At 41.8% G+C, this 18,203-nt stretch overlaps 1 protein-coding gene across 1 annotated transcript; it reads right to left on the reverse strand.

The window, feature by feature from the left end:
- Positions 1–758: 758 nt before the first annotated feature.
- Positions 759–14,576, reverse strand: rhot2 (ras homolog family member T2). Its single transcript, XM_020453715.2, has 19 exons — positions 14,380–14,576; positions 13,357–13,415; positions 12,629–12,710; positions 12,333–12,376; positions 11,124–11,177; positions 10,883–10,935; positions 10,618–10,726; positions 10,326–10,427; positions 10,115–10,213; positions 8,718–8,826; positions 8,426–8,546; positions 8,040–8,124; positions 7,638–7,783; positions 4,425–4,525; positions 3,476–3,606; positions 3,162–3,242; positions 2,941–3,063; positions 2,565–2,767; positions 759–2,368 (listed from the first exon to the last, which is right to left on the reverse strand). The coding sequence occupies exons 1-19, from the start codon at positions 14,414–14,416 to the stop codon at positions 2,251–2,253; spliced, it is 1,857 nt and encodes a 618-aa protein (XP_020309304.1). The 5' UTR covers positions 14,417–14,576; the 3' UTR covers positions 759–2,250.
- Between the last annotated feature and the right edge of the window lie 3,627 nt (positions 14,577–18,203).

Raw genomic sequence — 18,203 nt, forward strand, 5'->3', positions numbered from 1 at the left:
TTTGCACACACTGTATATAGACTTTTTTCCTATTGTGTTATTGACTATGTTTATTTATTCCATGTGTAACTCTGTGTTGTTGCTTTGCTTTATCTTGGCCAGGTCGCAGTTGTAAATGAGAACTTGTTCTCAACTAGTCTACCTGGTTAAATAAAAAAATGTTTTCTACTTGCATGAACGGACACACACAGAAATCAGAACCATGGGACAGCCACATATTTAGCCTATGTTGATTGGACGAAATTGTTTTTGGTATATTTTAGTTGTCACTGTCTTAAGACTTAGCAGAGTTGATTTGATGATGTCGAAGTTCAAATGGTGCTGGAATAGCAGAGGCACCTCCTGTTTGCTTTGTAACTTGCGGTAACTCTAAATCAATACTTGTTCAGTGGTCCGAAAATGTCAGAAACATTATATTGCTTGACCATGCTGTAGGTCAGGTAACTGTCTTGCTGTACAGGCGATATGCTTTGTGGACGTCACTGGACAGAGGTTGCTATCCAGGTTTTGGGATAAAACAAAAGGTGTGATTGAATTTATTCTACTGTCTTATTATCTCTGCCTTTAGTCCTATATATCACTATCGCAGGGCATATGAATTAACAGGTTATAGAACAAACAATGCAATTATCACAACACATAGGTTGTAATATAGCTTATATATTTTTTTTGGGGGGTGGGGGCTTGGCTTCCCCAGTGATTTTACTCACACACCAACAACACACTCTAATACTCAAACAGTCTGACAGTCAAGGATAGAAGTTTGGCAAAACAGTAAAACAATCCTTGTTTTGTTTTATTCATTTCACTTTAGTTGTTTTTATATCACTTTCAATCAATAAGATCCACATCATTTTTTTCTGTGGCAATAGCAGGTCCCCAACTAAAATAACCAACCAATAAAAATGTATGATTCCCATATTTAAAAAAAAGAAGAAAAAAAAAGAGATAATTAATTATACAATCAAAATCTTGACACACAGGTCCATGTATGCACACATGCAAATATACATGTGCACCCACACACACACACGTGGATGATTTAACAGAAATAACATTTGGGGCCTTAAGTTCCAATTTATGGTGAATGCACATAAAAGCCAAGACAAGGGGAGGCAGATATTTTCCTTATAATGATCATTCAAAGCGTTAATTTGCACGGGGCAGGATTTAGTATTAATACCATAAAATAAAAATGATTTGGCTCTTTTAACATGACTGATTACTTTGAGTAAGGAGGATGCATTACAGAGTTCAGTGTTTCTTTTTCATCAGTCTAATACAATATAGTCACTTCTCTCAACAAGACATTGCTTCCTTCTCAATTCTAATCTGGCAAGCCACAACTACTGCTATTTTGTATTATTATTTTTTTTTTACATAAATAAATGTATCTAGATCATTTCACCCACAACTGTAGTATTGTAGCAGAAGCTAATGGAGTGATAAGCATGTATTTTACTGGAACGGTCCGTAAGAGCGGCTTCTGTATTTGGCAAATCAGGTCTGAAAGTCTATCTCAGTGGCTTGGTCAATGGGAAGACAAGTCTTTAGCTTCTGCAGGGGACTTCCTGTGCCCGCTCAGAGTGTCTGTTGCTCGGTTACGTCCTTGCAGCAGGGTCCTCCATAACTTGTGCTCTAAGGCTTGTCTTCACCCTCCCCCGCGATATGGACTGTTTGAATTTGCCATTTTGGTTTCTAACCAGCACCAGACTTTTTAAAGTTTGATATGTTCTTCCAAATTGTTATTACATTTTGAGATTATTTTCCTTAGGAAAGACCACACATTAAAAATAAATCTATCCTTTCTCCTGAACACCATGTGGACACGTGGAAAAGTCTTGGGTTTGAAATGTCTCTCTTCTTGTATCTGTATATCCCCATTTAATAAAGCACCCACATATTCGTAGCAGCTCTTGGGGGAATTGTTGCGTTGCGCACAGGGAGGCTACCGCCTTAGCCTGGATTTTGACACCATAAGGCAGAGCGAGCAAAGGTGGTCAGGAGAGGGTGAGAGATATGGTCACGCTCCTCCATTTTGACTGAGATTATTACAGTCAGTCAAGAAGACGTGACTAACTGGAGTAGACTGGAAGAGCAGAGCAAAGGAGAGGGGAGGTTAGGTTATAAATCATGACAAAGTAAAATGTTTCTGTGTTTTGTCTGTCTGGTCTAGTGTGTCTAGGTGCTTGGTCTGGAGATTGGGGTTGAGGGAAAAAGAGGGAAGGCGGGCTCCGGTCAGGACCCTAGTCATTTCTGTCGGGCGAAAGCTCTGTACATGGCAAAGCCTAGGACCGCGACCACTGCTGCTCCTAGCGTCACTCTCAGCCAGAAGGATGTGTTGCTCATGTCGGAGCCATTCAGGTGTCTGTGGGGGGGCGGGGGGGGGGAGACAAAGGCACCAATGAAAGGACATATGAAACCGCGTAGAGGTGCAGACATGAAAAGTGACATGATTTTCCAGTTTCTCAAAACTGAATCGCGAAACTATAGATTAAATGTTGAGTGAATCACAGAGGGAACAACAGTTTGCCAAATGTGACAATCAAATAACTAATACTTACGGGAACATGGCGGCCCAGGCCAGCTTGGTGTAGATGTTCTTGCTGGTGGAGTCTAGGGACAGGCCGGAGAAGGGGAGCGGCGGAGGCAGTCGGTGTTTGTAGCAGAACTCTGCCGGAGTCATCCCGTGGAGCTGTCTCACCTCGGGGAGGTCCGATTTGGAGGCCACCATCACACAGGGAATACTGCTGTCCATGTAGTGTTGCTACAGAAAGGAAAGTAGACAGATGTGGATGAAGACAAAATGGGATACGGCGAAGAGAAAGAGGATGTGGGGAAGAAAGGAGAGAAAAAGAGAAGAGTGAAACATTGAACAGATTCCTGATCATATCTGTGAAAACCAGAGACGCTCTGAAGAGGACATGAGATGCCACACACCTTGTAGATGCTGGCACAGTAGTCGAAGGAGTGGGGGTCGCTGACATCATACATGAGACAGGCTACGTCACACACCGCGTCCGACTCCTTTAGGAACTTTGTTTCCACGTCCACCTCGTAGAGCTGCCAGGGGAAGACGACAGATGGGAGGTGAGGCTAACGCACTCTACCAAAGGTCAGGGGTCAGAGTTGAGGTGAAAGTAAAAAGGTACGGAACTCACGATGAGGAACTTCTCCTGGTTGCTAACTTGGACAGTGTTTATGGTGTAGAGGGAAAAGGCACCGGTGGAACGCTCCTCTCTCTGAAACAAACACACCGACTGTTACTCTTATCATTAGTTGTAGCAATGCTAGTAGTTGGGGCTTTCAACATCATTTTCTCAACTCGAACACGTATTGACAAAGCGGAATGGTTTTACAATGAAGAGTTCAATGCGTACTACTAGTAACAAAGAATTAAACGGTTCCTCCAGGAATGTGTGATTCTGTATCGCTATTTAGTCTAAATAACAGGTCAACAGTGAGATGATCGTACCGCTGTGTTTCGGCCAAGGAAGGCCTGGAGGAAGGCAGACTTCCCAGTACCCCGTGGCCCGATCACCTTACAAAGGAACACTGACCGCTGAGTCTGGCCCTTCTCCAGGTCCACAGCCTTCTCCCGCGTCACTGCAGAGGAACACACATGGATAGCGCCAACACAGACACACACACACCGAAATCACAGGGAGTACATATATACGGAGAAACAGACGTGTCAGGACAGGGAACCATTAATATGATGGAGCGCTATCAAAGAATTTCAAACATAATCGTATTTCCCCTTGTGGGTAATGCAGGATGCATTTTTAATCTGAACTGAGGTGGTAGGACCTCTCCCACATTTATAGCCGCGTGAGCTAAACCTTTTCGACTCTACGGCACAGGCTGAGTGGGTGTGAGACTTACGTCACCCTACCCTAATCCTGCTACCCATGCAGCCACGCCCCCAGTTTTACACACACAGACACACATACCAACCAGCGTTCCTGAAGCACCCCTGTGGATGCAGGTTTTCGCTTCAAACAATCCCACTCGGTTTCACTGGATGATGGGTTGAGGTTAATTGACTAATTGACCAATTGAAGGAATGCGACTACGGCATTATTGGTAAACTCAAATAAATGTGTGAATTTTGTTTAATCATTGCATATAATAACTACACAACACACACTCTGGTAGTCTTCACACCAGTCAAATAGTATATTCAAAGTTGACCTTTCAGAGTCACTGCACATCCTCAGAAGGCATACATGTACTGGATATAATTCTGTCTGTAAGGCCTATAGTGAACCAGATTATAGTTCTAATCCTCCTCTATGTACAGCGAGTGAGGTTTACTGCGGTACTAGGATTATAGGTTCTTGTTAACATACAGTCTATTTTCCTAGAGAGGCTACATGCAGCAATGTAAAAAAAGACGTGTTGACATGCGTACAGACACAGACCTGTGACTGCAGTGGTTTGGGAGTCCTGCTCAGTGAGAATAGGATAGCCCAGGTATCCCAAGTACTCCAGACAGCGATGGATATCAAGGTACGCTGAAAGCCTGGATATGGAGAGAAGTCACATTGGTGAAATTGGAGGAGGGAATAGGAACACCCACTGTCCTAACCTAAATCCCCTAACACATTCATTTGTACTCACGGACCTCCTTACACTGAAATTCTAAACATGAAAACCCCCATGGCTGACATACACACAAAGCTACAGTGCCTTATTCAGACCCCTCGACTTATCCCACATTTTATTACATTACAGCCTTACTCTAAAATTGATTAAAATGTTTTTTCCCCCCCCTCTCATCAATCTACACACAATATCCCATAATGACAAAGCAAAAACAGGTTTTGAAATGTTTGCTAATTTCAAAAAATACAAAACTTACAAATATCACATTGACATAAGTATTCAGACCCTTTACTCAGTACTTTTTGAAGCACCTTTGGCAGCGATTACAACATCGAGTCTTCTTGGGTATGACGCTACAAAGCTTGGCACACCTGTATTTGGGGAGTTTATCCCATTTTTTAAATCCCAGATCCTCTCAAGCTCTGTCAAGTTGGATGGGGAGCATTGCTGCACAGCCATTTTCAGGTCTCTCCAGAGATGTTCGATCAGGTTCAAGTCCGGGCTCTGGCTGGGCCACTCAAGCACATTCAGAGACTTGTCTCGAAGCCACTCCTGCATTGTCTTGGCTGTGTGCTTAGGGTCTTTGTCCTGTTGGAAGGTGAACCCCCCCCCCCCCAGTGAGGTCCTGAGCGCTCTGGAGCAGGTTTTCATCAAGGATCTCTGTACTTTGCTCCGTTCTTCTTTCCCTCGATCCTGATTAGTCTCCCAGTCCCTGCCGCTGAAAAACATCCCCACAGCATGTTGCCACCACAATGCTTCACCGTAGGGATGGTGCCTGGTCTCTTCCAGACATGACGTTTGGCATTCAGGTCACCTCCCTGACCAAGAACGTATTTAACGATTCCTCAGTTTGGCCAGCCGGCCAGCTCAAAGAAGAGTCTTGGTGGTTCCAAACTTGGAGGCCACTGTGTTCTTGGGAACCTTCAATGCTGCAGACATTTTTTCATACCCTTCCCCAGATATGTGCCTCGACACAATCCTGTGTCGGAGCTCTACAGACAATACCTTCAACCATTATGGCTTGGTTTTTGCTCTGACATGCACTGTCAACTGTGGGACCTTATATAGACAGGTGTGTGCCTTTCCAAATGATCAATTGAATTTACCACAGGTGGACTCCAATCAAGTTGTTGAAACATATCCAGGATGATCAATGGAAACAGAATCACCTAAGCTCAACTTCGAGTCTCATAGAAAAGGGTCTGAATAGTTACAGTGGGGCAAAACAGTATTTAGTCAGCCACCAATTGTGCAAGTTCTCCCACTTAAAAAGATGAGAGAGGCCTGTAATTTTCATCATAGGTACACTTCAACTATGACAGACAAAATGAGGAAAGAAATCCAGAAAATTACATTGTAGGATTTGTAATGAATTTATTTGCAAATTATGGTGGAAAATAAGTATTTGGTCACCTACAAACAAGCAAGATTTCTGGCTCTCACAGACCTGTAACTTCTTCTTTAAGAGGCTCCTCTGTCCTCCACTCGTTACCTGTATTAATGGCACCTTTTTGAACTTGTTATCAGTATAAAAGACACCTGTCCACATCCTCAAACAGTCACACTCCAAACTCCACTATGGCCAAGACCAAAGAGCTGTCAAAGGACACCAGAAACAAAATTGTAGACCTGCACTAGACTGGGAAGACTGAATCTGCAATTGGTAAGCAGCTTGATTTGAAGAAATCAACTGTGGGAGCAATTATTAGGAAATGGAAGACATACAAGACCACTGATAATCTCCCTCGATCTGGGGCTCCACGCAAGATCTCACCCCGTGGGGTCAGAATGATCACAAGAACGGTGAGCAAAATACCAGAACCACACGGGGGGACCTAGTGAATGACCTGCAGAGAGCTGGGACCAAAGTAACAAAGTCTACCATCAGTAACACACAACGCCGCCGGGAACTCAAATCCTGCAGTGCCAGACATGTCCCCCTGCTTAAGCCAGTACATGTCCAGGCCCGTCTGAAGTTTGCTAGAGAGCATTTGGATGATCCAGAAGAAGATTGGGAGAATGTCATATGGTCAGATGAAACCAAAATATAACTTTTTGGTAAAAACTGAACTCGTTGTGTTTGGAGGACAAAGAATGCTGAGTTGCATCCAAAGAACACCATACCTACTGTGAAGCATGGGGGTGGAAACATCATGCTTTAGGAGCTGTTTTTCTGCAAAGGGACCAGGACGATTGATCCGTGTAAAGGAAAGAATGAATGGGGCCATGTATCGTGAGATTTTGAGTGAAAACCTCCTTCCATCAGCAAGGGCATTGAAGATGAAACGTGGCTGGGTCTTTCAGCATGACAATGATCCCAAACACACTGCCTGGGCAACGAAGGAGTGGCTTCGTAAGAAGCATTTCAAGGTCCTAGAGTGGCCTAGCCAGTCTCCAGATCTCAAACCCATAGAAAATCTTTGGAAGGAGTTGGAAGTCCGTGTTGCCTAGCAACAGCCCCAAAACATCACTGCTCTAGAGGAGATCTGCATGGAGGAATGGGCCAAAATACCAGCAACAGTGTGTGAAAACCTTGAAGACTTACAGAAAACGTTTGACCTCTGTCATTGCCAAAGTATTGAGATAAACTTTTGTTATTGACCAAATACTTATTTTCCACCATCATTTGCAAATAAATTCATAAAAAATCCTACAATGTGATTTTCTGGATTTTATTTTCTCATTTTGTCTGTCATTGAAGTGTACCTATGATGAAAATGACAGGCCTCGCTCATCTTCTTAAGTGGGAGAACTTGCACAATTGGTGGCTGACTAAATACTTTTTTGCCCCACTGTATGTAAATAAGGTATGTTTTTTTATTTGTAATAAATTTGCTAAAATGTCTAACAACCTGTTTTTGCTTTGTCATTATGGGGTATTGTGTGTAGATTTCTTAAACGTATTTAATCCATTTCAGAATACGGCTGTAACGTAACAGAATTGAGGAAAAGTCAAGGGGTCTGAATACTTTCCGAAGGCACTGTACATACCAAGATCGCTTCAAAGCAAACAAGGGACAAATACTCACGTCCATTGACACACGTAGCCATGATTGGAAATGTAACCCTCGTCTGTGGTTGAGACAGCCGTGTACACGTCTGCGCCCCAGGGCATGTAGGGAAACACACTAAATAGATTCTTGAGCTCCGCGGGAGAGAGGGCAGAGTCCTTATCCTGGTGTAAAAATAAATATTGTAGAGGGGTAAAACACACCACTAAGCCCTAATAAACTTTCAGCAGCCCTAAAAACAGCCATGCTGTTGGAGTGGGGGTACATTTCAATGCCTAAAATGAACTGCGGGCGTTCTACTTAAAAATGTGTATTCTCTTTCCACTTAAAATATAACCTGCTTAGTGCATTGTTGACAAATAGACAGATGGATACAAATAAATGGACTTCCTGATTGATGCCACTGAGGCGGTCACACACCTCGTCATACTTGTCAAACAGCCTCTGGAGAAACTGGTGACCCAGATGATTGAGCTCGGTGGTGCAGCCCACGGGCACCCGTAACCTGGCAACACACAACAAACAGCCATATAAATACCTGGGCTTACCGTACACACACAAACCCACGAGACGTTACTTGCCTGAGGTTTAGCTAACGGAACGATCTATCGCTCTGGCTTGATAAATGAACATAAATCGTGTAAGGCCAGGATGTTTTCTGGAAAACACAGACTCACCAAAAACCTTTGAGACAATACTCAGTATCATCTTCAATATCACATTACAACATGGGGGAGGTAACCAACTGTCTCTAACATGTCTGGGATTGGGTCAGAAACACAAAGTAGTGGAGCCAAAACACCTACTGTGGGTATAGGTAGTCATCCGTCAGCTCCAGCGAGTCATCGTAACCAAACTTCCTCAGGATGGTCCACGTGGTCTCGTGCCGACCCCTCTGGATGAACAACGTGTTGAGGAACAGGAAGCCTGGTGATAGAGGATACAATAGAATCATGTCTGTTATGTCGCCATCTTATCACGTCGGCTCCATACTAACTATTGGCGCTACTAGCAACACTGAATTTCACAAGAGGCTAAACCCAACAGGTCCTATATCATCAAAGGCTGAGCCATCTCACTGTCGGGTTCATCCCTCACCGTTCAGGGTAAGGCCGTTGTCCTGCACCCCGTCGCTCGTGTTCTTCCACACCACAGTCTTCACGTCCTCCAGAGCTTGAGAGGCTAGAGGGTTTCCGAAGCACGATTTCTGAGGAACCACACACACACACACACACACACACACACACACACACACACAGAGAGTTGAACTATACCCGGCTGCTCCAATGGCCATGCCAGTTTTACACCTTGCCTGCAATTTCACTCTTAAGGATGTACGTGTGGTGCGCGCATGTACACTACCGTTCAAAAGTTTGGGGTCACTTAGAAATGTCCTTGTTTTTGATAGAAAAACACTTTTTTGTCCATTAAAATAACATCAAATTGATCAGAAATACAGTATCGACATTGTTAATGTTGCAAATGACTAGTGTAGCTGGAAATGGCTGATTTTGAATGGAATATCTACATAAGCATACAGAGGCCCATTATCAGCAACCATCACTCCTGTGTTCCAATGGCACGTTGTGTTACCTAATCCACGTTTATCATTTTAAAAGGCTAATTGATCATTAGAAAACCCTTTTGCAATTATGTTAGCACAGCTGAAAACTGTTGTTCTAATTAAAGAAGCAATAAAACTGACCTTCTTTAGACTAGTTGAGTATCTGGAGCATCAGCATTTGTGGGTTCGATTACAGGCTCAAAATGGCCAGAAACAAAGACCTTTCTTCTGAAACTCATCAGTCTATTCTTTTTCTGAGAAATGAAGGCAATTACATGCGAGAAATTGCCAAGAAACTGAAGATCTCGTACAGCGCTGTGTACTACTCCCTTCACAGAACATCTCAAACCAGCTCTAACCAGAATAGAAAGAGGAGTGGGAGGCCCCGGTGCACAAGTGAGCAAGAGGACAAGTACATTATTAGTGTGTCTAGTTTGAGATACAGACACCTCACAAGTCCTCAACTGGCAGCTTCATTAAATAGTACACGCAAAACACCAGTCTCAACATCAACTGTGAAGATGCGACTCTGGGATGTTGGCCTTCTAGGCAGAGTTGCTGTGTCCAGTGTCTGTGTTTTTTTGCCCATCTTAATTAAAAAAAATATTGGCCAGTCTGAGATATGGCTTTTTCTTTGCAACTCTGCCTAGAAGGTCAGAATCCCAGAGTCGCCTCTTCACAGTTGACGTTGAGACTGGTGTTTTGCGGGTACTATTTAATGAAGCTGCCAGTTGAGGACTTGTGAGGCGTATTTCTGATCAATTTGAAGTTATTTTAATAGACAAAAAAAGTGCTTTTCTTTCAAAAAACAAGGACATTTCTAAGTGACCCCAAACTTAATGTATATATTAGTAGTGTATATATTAATAGATTAATTGATGTATGGTGGATAGATTAAAGGATGGATGGGTGAGTGTTATTTGATTCTCACCTGGAAGCAGTTAAGTTCAGTGTCACTGAGGATGCGGTCATGGTCCTGGTCTGAGATGCTGAAGACTCGGCTGAGTGCTCGGACACACATGGACTTTAACTGGAAGTAACATCAGCACACAGACACAGTTAACACTCAACAAGGCAAGATTCCGCAATAAAACCAGGTAATTCCAAAGGTATAAAGCGATCCTCAAAATGTCCTCCCTGACCTGTTTGTCTTCCGGGTCGTAGAGCGGGGCGGTGGGGTGGAGCACAGCCTTCTGAGCGTAGTAGAACAGTTCAGAGATGTTCTTCAGGTTCTTGGCAGAACACTTGGGAGAGAAAAGTCAAAACCTCAGGTTTGCCTAATCATAGGTGTGTTCAAACAAAAACAGTTAAACTAAATATTGTTTGCATAAGATTGATGGGAGTAATTATTGGTGCGAAATCAGGTCCTCATTGCGCGGAGTGAGTGGGGAGGCCGCTGAAGAGAGCAGTGTGTGTCTGAGATGCAAGCCTTACCTCTACACAGGTCTCAATCTCAGAAAACTGGTTCATGATAGGTAGAATGGTCTCCATGGAGCTCCCAGAGCGAAGGTCCGATTTATTCCCCACTAGGATTATGGGAACTCTGTGACATCATAAGGAATGAATTTAAGATCAAAGATATCTAAATGTTTTATGACACAAAAGGCCAAAGAGGCTAGTTCAAGCACAACACTTTTAGGCAAGGACGATGTACACAAGCTTCAAAGCGAATGTCATTGAAACAACAGTATGTACATACTTATTCCCCTTCTCTGCTTCGCCATTTACCAAGGGGATCCATTTTGTTCGGATCTGAAAAGTGAGTAGCATAAGAAATTATAGCAAAACACTAATAAAATCTCTCATTTATCATATTGATCCCATACTGTAGGCTACATTATACAAATGCTTGTTATACCATGCCAAATGCTTCCATATTGGTTTCTCCAAGAAGGAAATGTAAGATCTATAAAAGACAGTGTACATGTGTGAGAGGATACCTTGTCTATAGTTTCCTCCTGGGTGACGTCATAGACCACACACACCACGTTGGCCTGCAGGATTTGAGAAATCATGGTTGGAGTGCAAGGTCTTTATCATCAACTAAAGCACGCAATCGAACACATTCTCCAAATGAACTGAAATGATTGTGATTTTGTAAGGTACAGCTGGGAAAGGCTCACTCCAACACATGATTAAATAATGAGGCGAGATCAACTGGTGGTCATCTACAGATGCTTCTCCTGTTCATTAGTGCACTTTGACGTCTGTTAGGTTTCGGTTAGAATAGTAAAAAAAATAAAAAGTTAAAAAATGAAATAAAAAATGCACTATGTATTATGTGGGTTGAATGCTGTAACACAGAATAAAACAATTAAGAAAAGTCCCATGATGGTAGTGACTCCCCATTACAGCTTATCACCTATTAACCATCAGTTAATAAGTGAGGGCACACAGTGTGTTGTGAATTCTGTAACGAATGTATTGTAATGTTGTAAAAATTTTATAACTGCCTTCATTTTGCCGGACCTCAGGAAGAGTAGCTGCTGCCATGGCAACACAGTTATTCACAGTTATTTATTACTTTAATAAAATATTTATGTTGTGTATATTACATTTGTTTTATTTGATCACTATTATTTCATTCCAAGTCATCAGCTCATCTCTTTAGAGCTGCTGCCTATGCTGTCTGAAAAAAAAAATCACTATTTTAGTAGTTTTCATTGTAAATAAGGCATACTTTTATGACTGCTGAATAACAATACCTCGCAAAGCAACTGCTCCCTATGTATCCCCTCTTGATTGCACATTCCTCTATCTCTTACGTGGCAGGCGTAAAAGAAACAGACCAGACAAGTAGCCACGCAATGGATTATGGTGATTGTAGTATGTTATCATGTTTTCTGCGCATTGATCTCACAGGAAAAATTTAAATAAAAAATGACTTAACCGACATCAGTCAATTAGTTGTTTAAAAACAGAAAAATAACAGATATTTTGATTAATAGCTTAGCACTACCTGTTCAGCTAGGTGTAGCGTGAAGTTTCCCCTAGACGCTGATCTTGGGTCAGTTTAGTATTTTCCCCACTAATGGTTAATGTTAGGATTGAGGGAGGGGAAGCGGATCCTAGATCTGTACCTAGGGGAAACTTCACCCATGGGCGTTCAGCTAAGGAAGAGGTGGGTCAACACTGAGAACTAGCCTTACCTTGATAATCTCCTCTCGGAGGACCTCATCAGTCTGTTCCGTTTCTGTAGGGCCAAGACAATGCACTCAATTTAATCAACTGATAACCAGTTGATAACAGTTACAGCACCTCATCAGCAGCAGCACTGAATTGGACCGATAAGCAAGCAATTACACTTAACCAGCCATTCTGTTAGCTTGCAGACAAGACTTTCTGGCAGCTAGGAAGATATCCGGTCTTCATAGAAACGCACAGGCACATACACAGACTATAGCAAGAGAGTTGTAATTAGGCCACTGAGTGAGCAGCACCTCACCTGAGTAGTCCACTATGTGTGTGGGCACCTTCTCTGGAGTGACATCGGCAGGGATAGTGATCTCCTCAGCTCGGAGGGGCACCTAAGGGGGATTACACAGATTCAACAGTCTGACAGAGGGACTCCATTAACCTTTAATTAGCTTGGAACTGACAGGCTGAAATTAACTTCATGGTTAGAGTGTGAGGAGTGTTTAGGCATTACACTGTCTGAGACTGGGATAATGACTTGGAAATGTCCTCTTTTTTGGATAAGGTGAGGAGAAGTGGCATATTATGAGTCATTATCTCCCCTGTAACTATTCCCCAGGTCGTTGCTGTAAATGAGAACGTGTTCTCAGTCAACTTACCTGGTAAAATAACGGATAGAAAATAAATACAAAGAAAATATTACAATAACGAGTGCTTATAAATGCAAAGTAAAGAGGACGAGTGGAGGTTTATTTTCCCTACCAATCACACTTTCACAGTTGAATAGAGCCACCCTCTGTGTGCTGTGGTGTAGATAGCAGACAGTGTGTATGCAAACTTTGAATGTACCAAGTCAATGAGAATGCTGCTTTTGTACGGTGTAGCAGTAGCCAGCGGATACATATTTTATAAATAAGCTGACTATTTAGTCATCAATGTAGTGTTTGCATTCGGTGGGTATAATTTGTTAGAGTGTCAGCACTGCAGACAAAACTGAGAAATAAACCAGTGGGAATGTACAGTCATAGCTACACTTACATGCTCTGGAAACTCCTCCCCAACCAATGACATGATGAGTGATGTTTTCCCCACCTTGGCTGTTGACAGAGGGGTGACAAGTGGAACGAGACATTATTGAAAAAGGAGGAAAATGAAACCTGGAAGAAGAGTATTTCTGGACTGCAAAACACATTTCACCTTGAGGTCATACCCTCAGGTAAATAGATCACATTCTCCAGCTCATAAGTAGCCAGAGCTGGATTACATGGGGGGCTAATACTTAAGCTGAACTGTAACTAAGTGCTAAATCTAAATGTAGTCTAAGTTTATTATAACTAGCTAGTTAAATGTCTTTATTTTATTAACCACAGAGTACAGCCTGATAAGGGGTTCTCACTGACATTCTCTTGTTGAGTTGCCATGAATAGGTCTGTTCATGAATAGCCTATTCAAAGAGGGCCAAACAAAGTAGCTAAAGTTACAATGCAGCTAGGTATACAAAGATAATTATTAGGAAAATACTTGGTGGTAGTTACTTGTAACTTGTTTGCTAACTAGCTAGAATATATCTGTTTTTTTCCCCCAACAACCAACCACCAATATTGTCAGCAAAACATGTCAAATAAGAAACATCCTCTTTAGCACACTTGGTGGCAAGGTTTCTAAGTTGGTTTGCTAGCTAACGCATGAGTAAAGATTTTGACAGTTAACTAGCTACTAACTTGGCTAGCTAACGTAGGGCTAGTACTGTAAGTGCATGTGCAAAACAACACGTAACGTTACTGACTAACGTTAGTACTGTCAGATTTGGTGCTGTCTAACTCGCTAATGTTAGACTAGCTATGTTATGTAGCTAAAACATAATGATGTGATGGCTGCCAATGCTATAACATTGGGTAAATAGCTAGTAATTCACGGGGGGGGGGGGGTCCAGATTTATAGAAAACTGCAGGTTTCCATCAGGCAGTCTGTAGCTAACAACAAGGCGTTAGCTGTACAGTAGCTAACTAACGTTAGCACGCTGAATATATGCGTGTCAATATCAAAACAGGATTTACTTACGTTCCCCCAATAACAGTATCCTGACATCTCGTTTCATGTTTCGCTCCCTTTTCCAATGAGTGTACTCTGCTGGGTCTTATGCGTCTAAATTATTTTGACTTTTTAACTGCAGTTCAGGTAGCTAGCTACCTCTCGGACCCATTCCAGCTAGCTAGTAGCTCCAGTTAGCTAGCAGCACCCAAGGAGAAATCTAGTGGCTTCCGGTTCAAGAGAGCCAAAAATAGCGCCCACTGTCGTCGGCAGAGTGGGCGAACTTTTAGCTACTGTAACAATATAATGTGTACCAAGTACAGTAAGTTAGCGGTTTTAAGAATGTCCTCTCTATAAGACTGAGGCAAAAAAAGAAAAAGCAAACAACCAATTTATTGACTCCACAATGTCAGATTTCATTTTCCAATTTTCCCAATACTTAAATGAAATCAAATCGAATCAAAGTTTATTTGTCACGTGCGCCGAATACAACAAGGGTAGACCTTACAGGTCAAATGCTTACTTACATGCTCTAACCAATCAGCCTGGAGGATAAAAGTCAGACGCTGTATTATACATTTAAACATTGGTAATCAGTATTGGTAGTATGTTTATTGGTCTTACCAAACCCTCTTTAATGTAACCTAAGTGTTGTGGGCCATGGCGGCTATCACGTTACTTTAAATAACAATCATATCATCTGCACATTGTCGAACTAATCAAATCAAAGATTGGTCACTGTTCAGATGTATGGTCCAAGTCTCCAGGGAGCCAACTAGACCATTTCATATACGTAGGCACAGGCTAAAGTTATGCACATCGTATAAAAAGGTTAAACAAAATCTGACAGATTGAAACCAATTGAAATAGTTCACTTTGCAATTTAATGTTATATCTATGTTGTAATACATGTATGTATTTTGGGGGGTTCAGACTATATCCACAACTTTATCTTGAGCCATTATAGGTCAGGGTTGCCTCTAGTAAAAGCACAAGAAAGTAAATAAAATATTAATATTGGAATGAGAATCTTAGAACCAAAACAATGACCATCTTTGTGACAATTGAAATACACCAATAAAATGCCAAACATACAGAATGGTGTATTTAAAAAAAAAATATATATATATATATATACAGTGCCTTGCGAAAGTATTCGGCCCCCTTGAACTTTGCGACCTTTTGACACATTTCAGGCTTCAAACATAAAGATATAAAACTGTATTTTTTTGTGAAGAATCAACAAGTGGGACACAATCATGAAGTGGAACGACATTTATTGGATATTTCAAACTTTTTTAACAAATCAAAAACTGAAAAATTGGGCGTGCAAAATTATTCAGCCCCTTTAAGTTAATACTTTGTAGCGCCACCTTTTGCTGCGATTACAGCTGTAAGTCGCTTGGGGTATGTCTCTATCAGTTTTGCACATCGAGAGACTGAAATTTTTTCCCATTTCTCCTTGCAAAACAGCCCGAGCTCAGTGAGGTTGGATGGAGAGCATTTGTGAACAGCAGTTTTCAGTTCTTTCCACAGATTCTCGATTGGATTCAGGTCTGGACTTTGACTTGGCCATTCTAACAACTGGATATGTTTATTTTTGAACCATTCCATTGTAGATTTTGCTTTATGTTTTGGATCATTGTCTTGCTGGAAGACAAATCTCCATCCCAGTCTCAGGTCTTTTGCAGACTCCATCAGAATGGTCCTGTATTTGGCTCCATCCATCTTCCCATCAATTTTAACCATCTTCCCTGTCCCTGCTGAAGAAAAGCAGGCCCAAACCATGATGCTGCCACCACCATGTTTGACAGTGGGGATGTTGTGTTCAGGGTGATGAGCTGTGTTGCTTTTACGCCAAACATAACGTTTTGCATTGTTGCCAAAAAGTTCCATTTTGGTTTCATCTGACCAGAGCACCTTCTTCCACATGTTTGGTGTGTCTCCCAGGTGGCTTGTGGCAAACTTTAAACAACACTTTTTATGGATATCTTTAAGAAATGGCTTTCTTCTTGCCACTCTTCCATAAAGGCCAGATTTGTGCAATATACGACTGATTGTTGTCCTATGGACAGAGTCTCCCACCTCAGCTGTAGATCTCTGCAGTTCATCCAGAGTGATCATGGGCCTCTTGGCTGCATCTTTGTTCAGTCTTCTCCTTGTATGAGCTGAAAGTTTAGAGGGACGGCCAGGTCTTGGTAGATTTGCAGTGGTCTGATACTCCTTCCATTTCAATATTATCGCTTGCACAGTGCTCCTTTGGATGTTTAAAGCTTGGGAAATCTTTTGTATCCAAATCCGGCTTTAAACTTCTTCACAACAGTATCTCGGACCTGCCTGGTGTGTTCCTTGTTCTTCATGATGCTCTCTGCGCTTTTAACGGACCTCTGAGACTATCACAGTGCAGGTGCATTTATAAGGAGACTTGATTACATACAGGTGGATTGTATTTATCATCATTAGTCATTTAGGTCAACATTGGATCATTCAGAGATCCTCACTGAACTTCTGGAGAGAGTTTGCTGCACTGAAAGTAAAGGGGCTGAATAATTTTGCACGCCCAATTTTTCAGTTTTTGATTTGTTAAAAAAGTTTGAAATATCCAATAAATGTCATTCCACTTCATGATTGTGTCCCACTTGTTGTTGATTCTTCACAAAAAAATACAGTTCTACATCTTTATGTTTGAAGCCTGAAATGTGGCAAAAGGTCGCAAAGTTCAAGGGGGCCGAATACTTTCGCAAGGCACTGTATATATATATAATTAACCTTTATTTAACTAGGCAAGTCAGAATGGCGAATAATGACAAATTATTGGCAGACTATTGATAACATTTATGAATGCGTTCTTGTGCATGATATTGCAGCGAAAAAAACCCTTGATTTAAGTTGAGGTTAAAATGCTGTTGCGACCGGTTACCTCCATTGTGTTTCGTGGCTGATAGAGCGACACCACAGGCCTTAAGCAGGGATAGGACCACACAGGCCAGCACCACAGAAATTCCAACCCACCTGCATCACCTGGCCACTTTTCTGTCAATGAGGAGTCAAACACAGAACGTCTAAACATGGATACTCAACTCACATTGAACACACAGCCGTCTAAAACAACATAAAAACATGACAAAACTATCACCAAGCATAAATCACACTCAAACTGACATAGGCTGTAGTGTGTTTCTGTCACAGATCTAAGACTCTGTCATGGATGACAAAGTAGGCAACGAGACACACTGAGATATGGTGCAAATATTAGGAGTTTTATTCCTTCAAATTGCAAAAAATACAAATTATGCCAGGAGAAGATAAACCAAAAAGTATTAAAATAGACAAATAAACTGAATTGAAATTAAAACACACTGTGCAGAACCGAATGCAACATAAATAAACTCATGAATCAACTTCAAAAATAAAAGAGTGACAAGAGGGAGTTTTACCTCAATAATATACACTGAGTACACAAAACATTAAGAACACCTGGTCTTTCCATGACACACTGACCAGGTGAAAGCTATGATCCCTTATTAATGTCACTTGTTAAATCCACTTCAATCTGTGTGTAAATGAAGGGGAGACCGGTTAAAGGATTTTAAAGCCTGGAGACAATTCAGACATGGATTGTGTATGTGTGCCATTCAGAGGGTGGATGGGAAAGAAAATATTTAAGTGTCTTTGAACGAGGTATGGTAGTAAGTGCCAGGCGCACCTCTTTGTGTAAAGAACTGCAACGCTGCAGGGTTTTTAACACTCAACCGTTTCCCATGTATCAAGAATGGCCCACCTAAAGGACATTCAGCTAACTTGACAACTGTGGGAAGCATTGGAGTCAACATGGGCCAGCATCCCTGTTGAAT

The sequence above is a fragment of the Oncorhynchus kisutch genome, linkage group LG20 (assembly GCF_002021735.2).
Source record: "Oncorhynchus kisutch isolate 150728-3 linkage group LG20, Okis_V2, whole genome shotgun sequence".
NCBI lineage: Eukaryota > Metazoa > Chordata > Actinopteri > Salmoniformes > Salmonidae > Oncorhynchus > Oncorhynchus kisutch.

What these genes read in the sequence shown, in the direction of transcription:
- rhot2 (XM_020453715.2), bottom strand. Translation starts at nt 14,416, where the DNA reads ATGAAACGAGATGTCAGGATACTGTTATTGGGGGAAC. An exon ending in GGGAGGAGTTTCCAGAGCAT is followed by an intron (nt 12,711 to 13,356) that starts GTAAGTGTAGCT and finishes AATCCCCCTTAG; the next exon opens with GTGCCCCTCCGAGCTGAGGA. An exon ending in CAACGGCCTTACCCTGAACG is followed by an intron (nt 8,547 to 8,717) that starts GTGAGGGATGAA and finishes CTCTATCACCAG; the next exon opens with GCTTCCTGTTCCTCAACACG.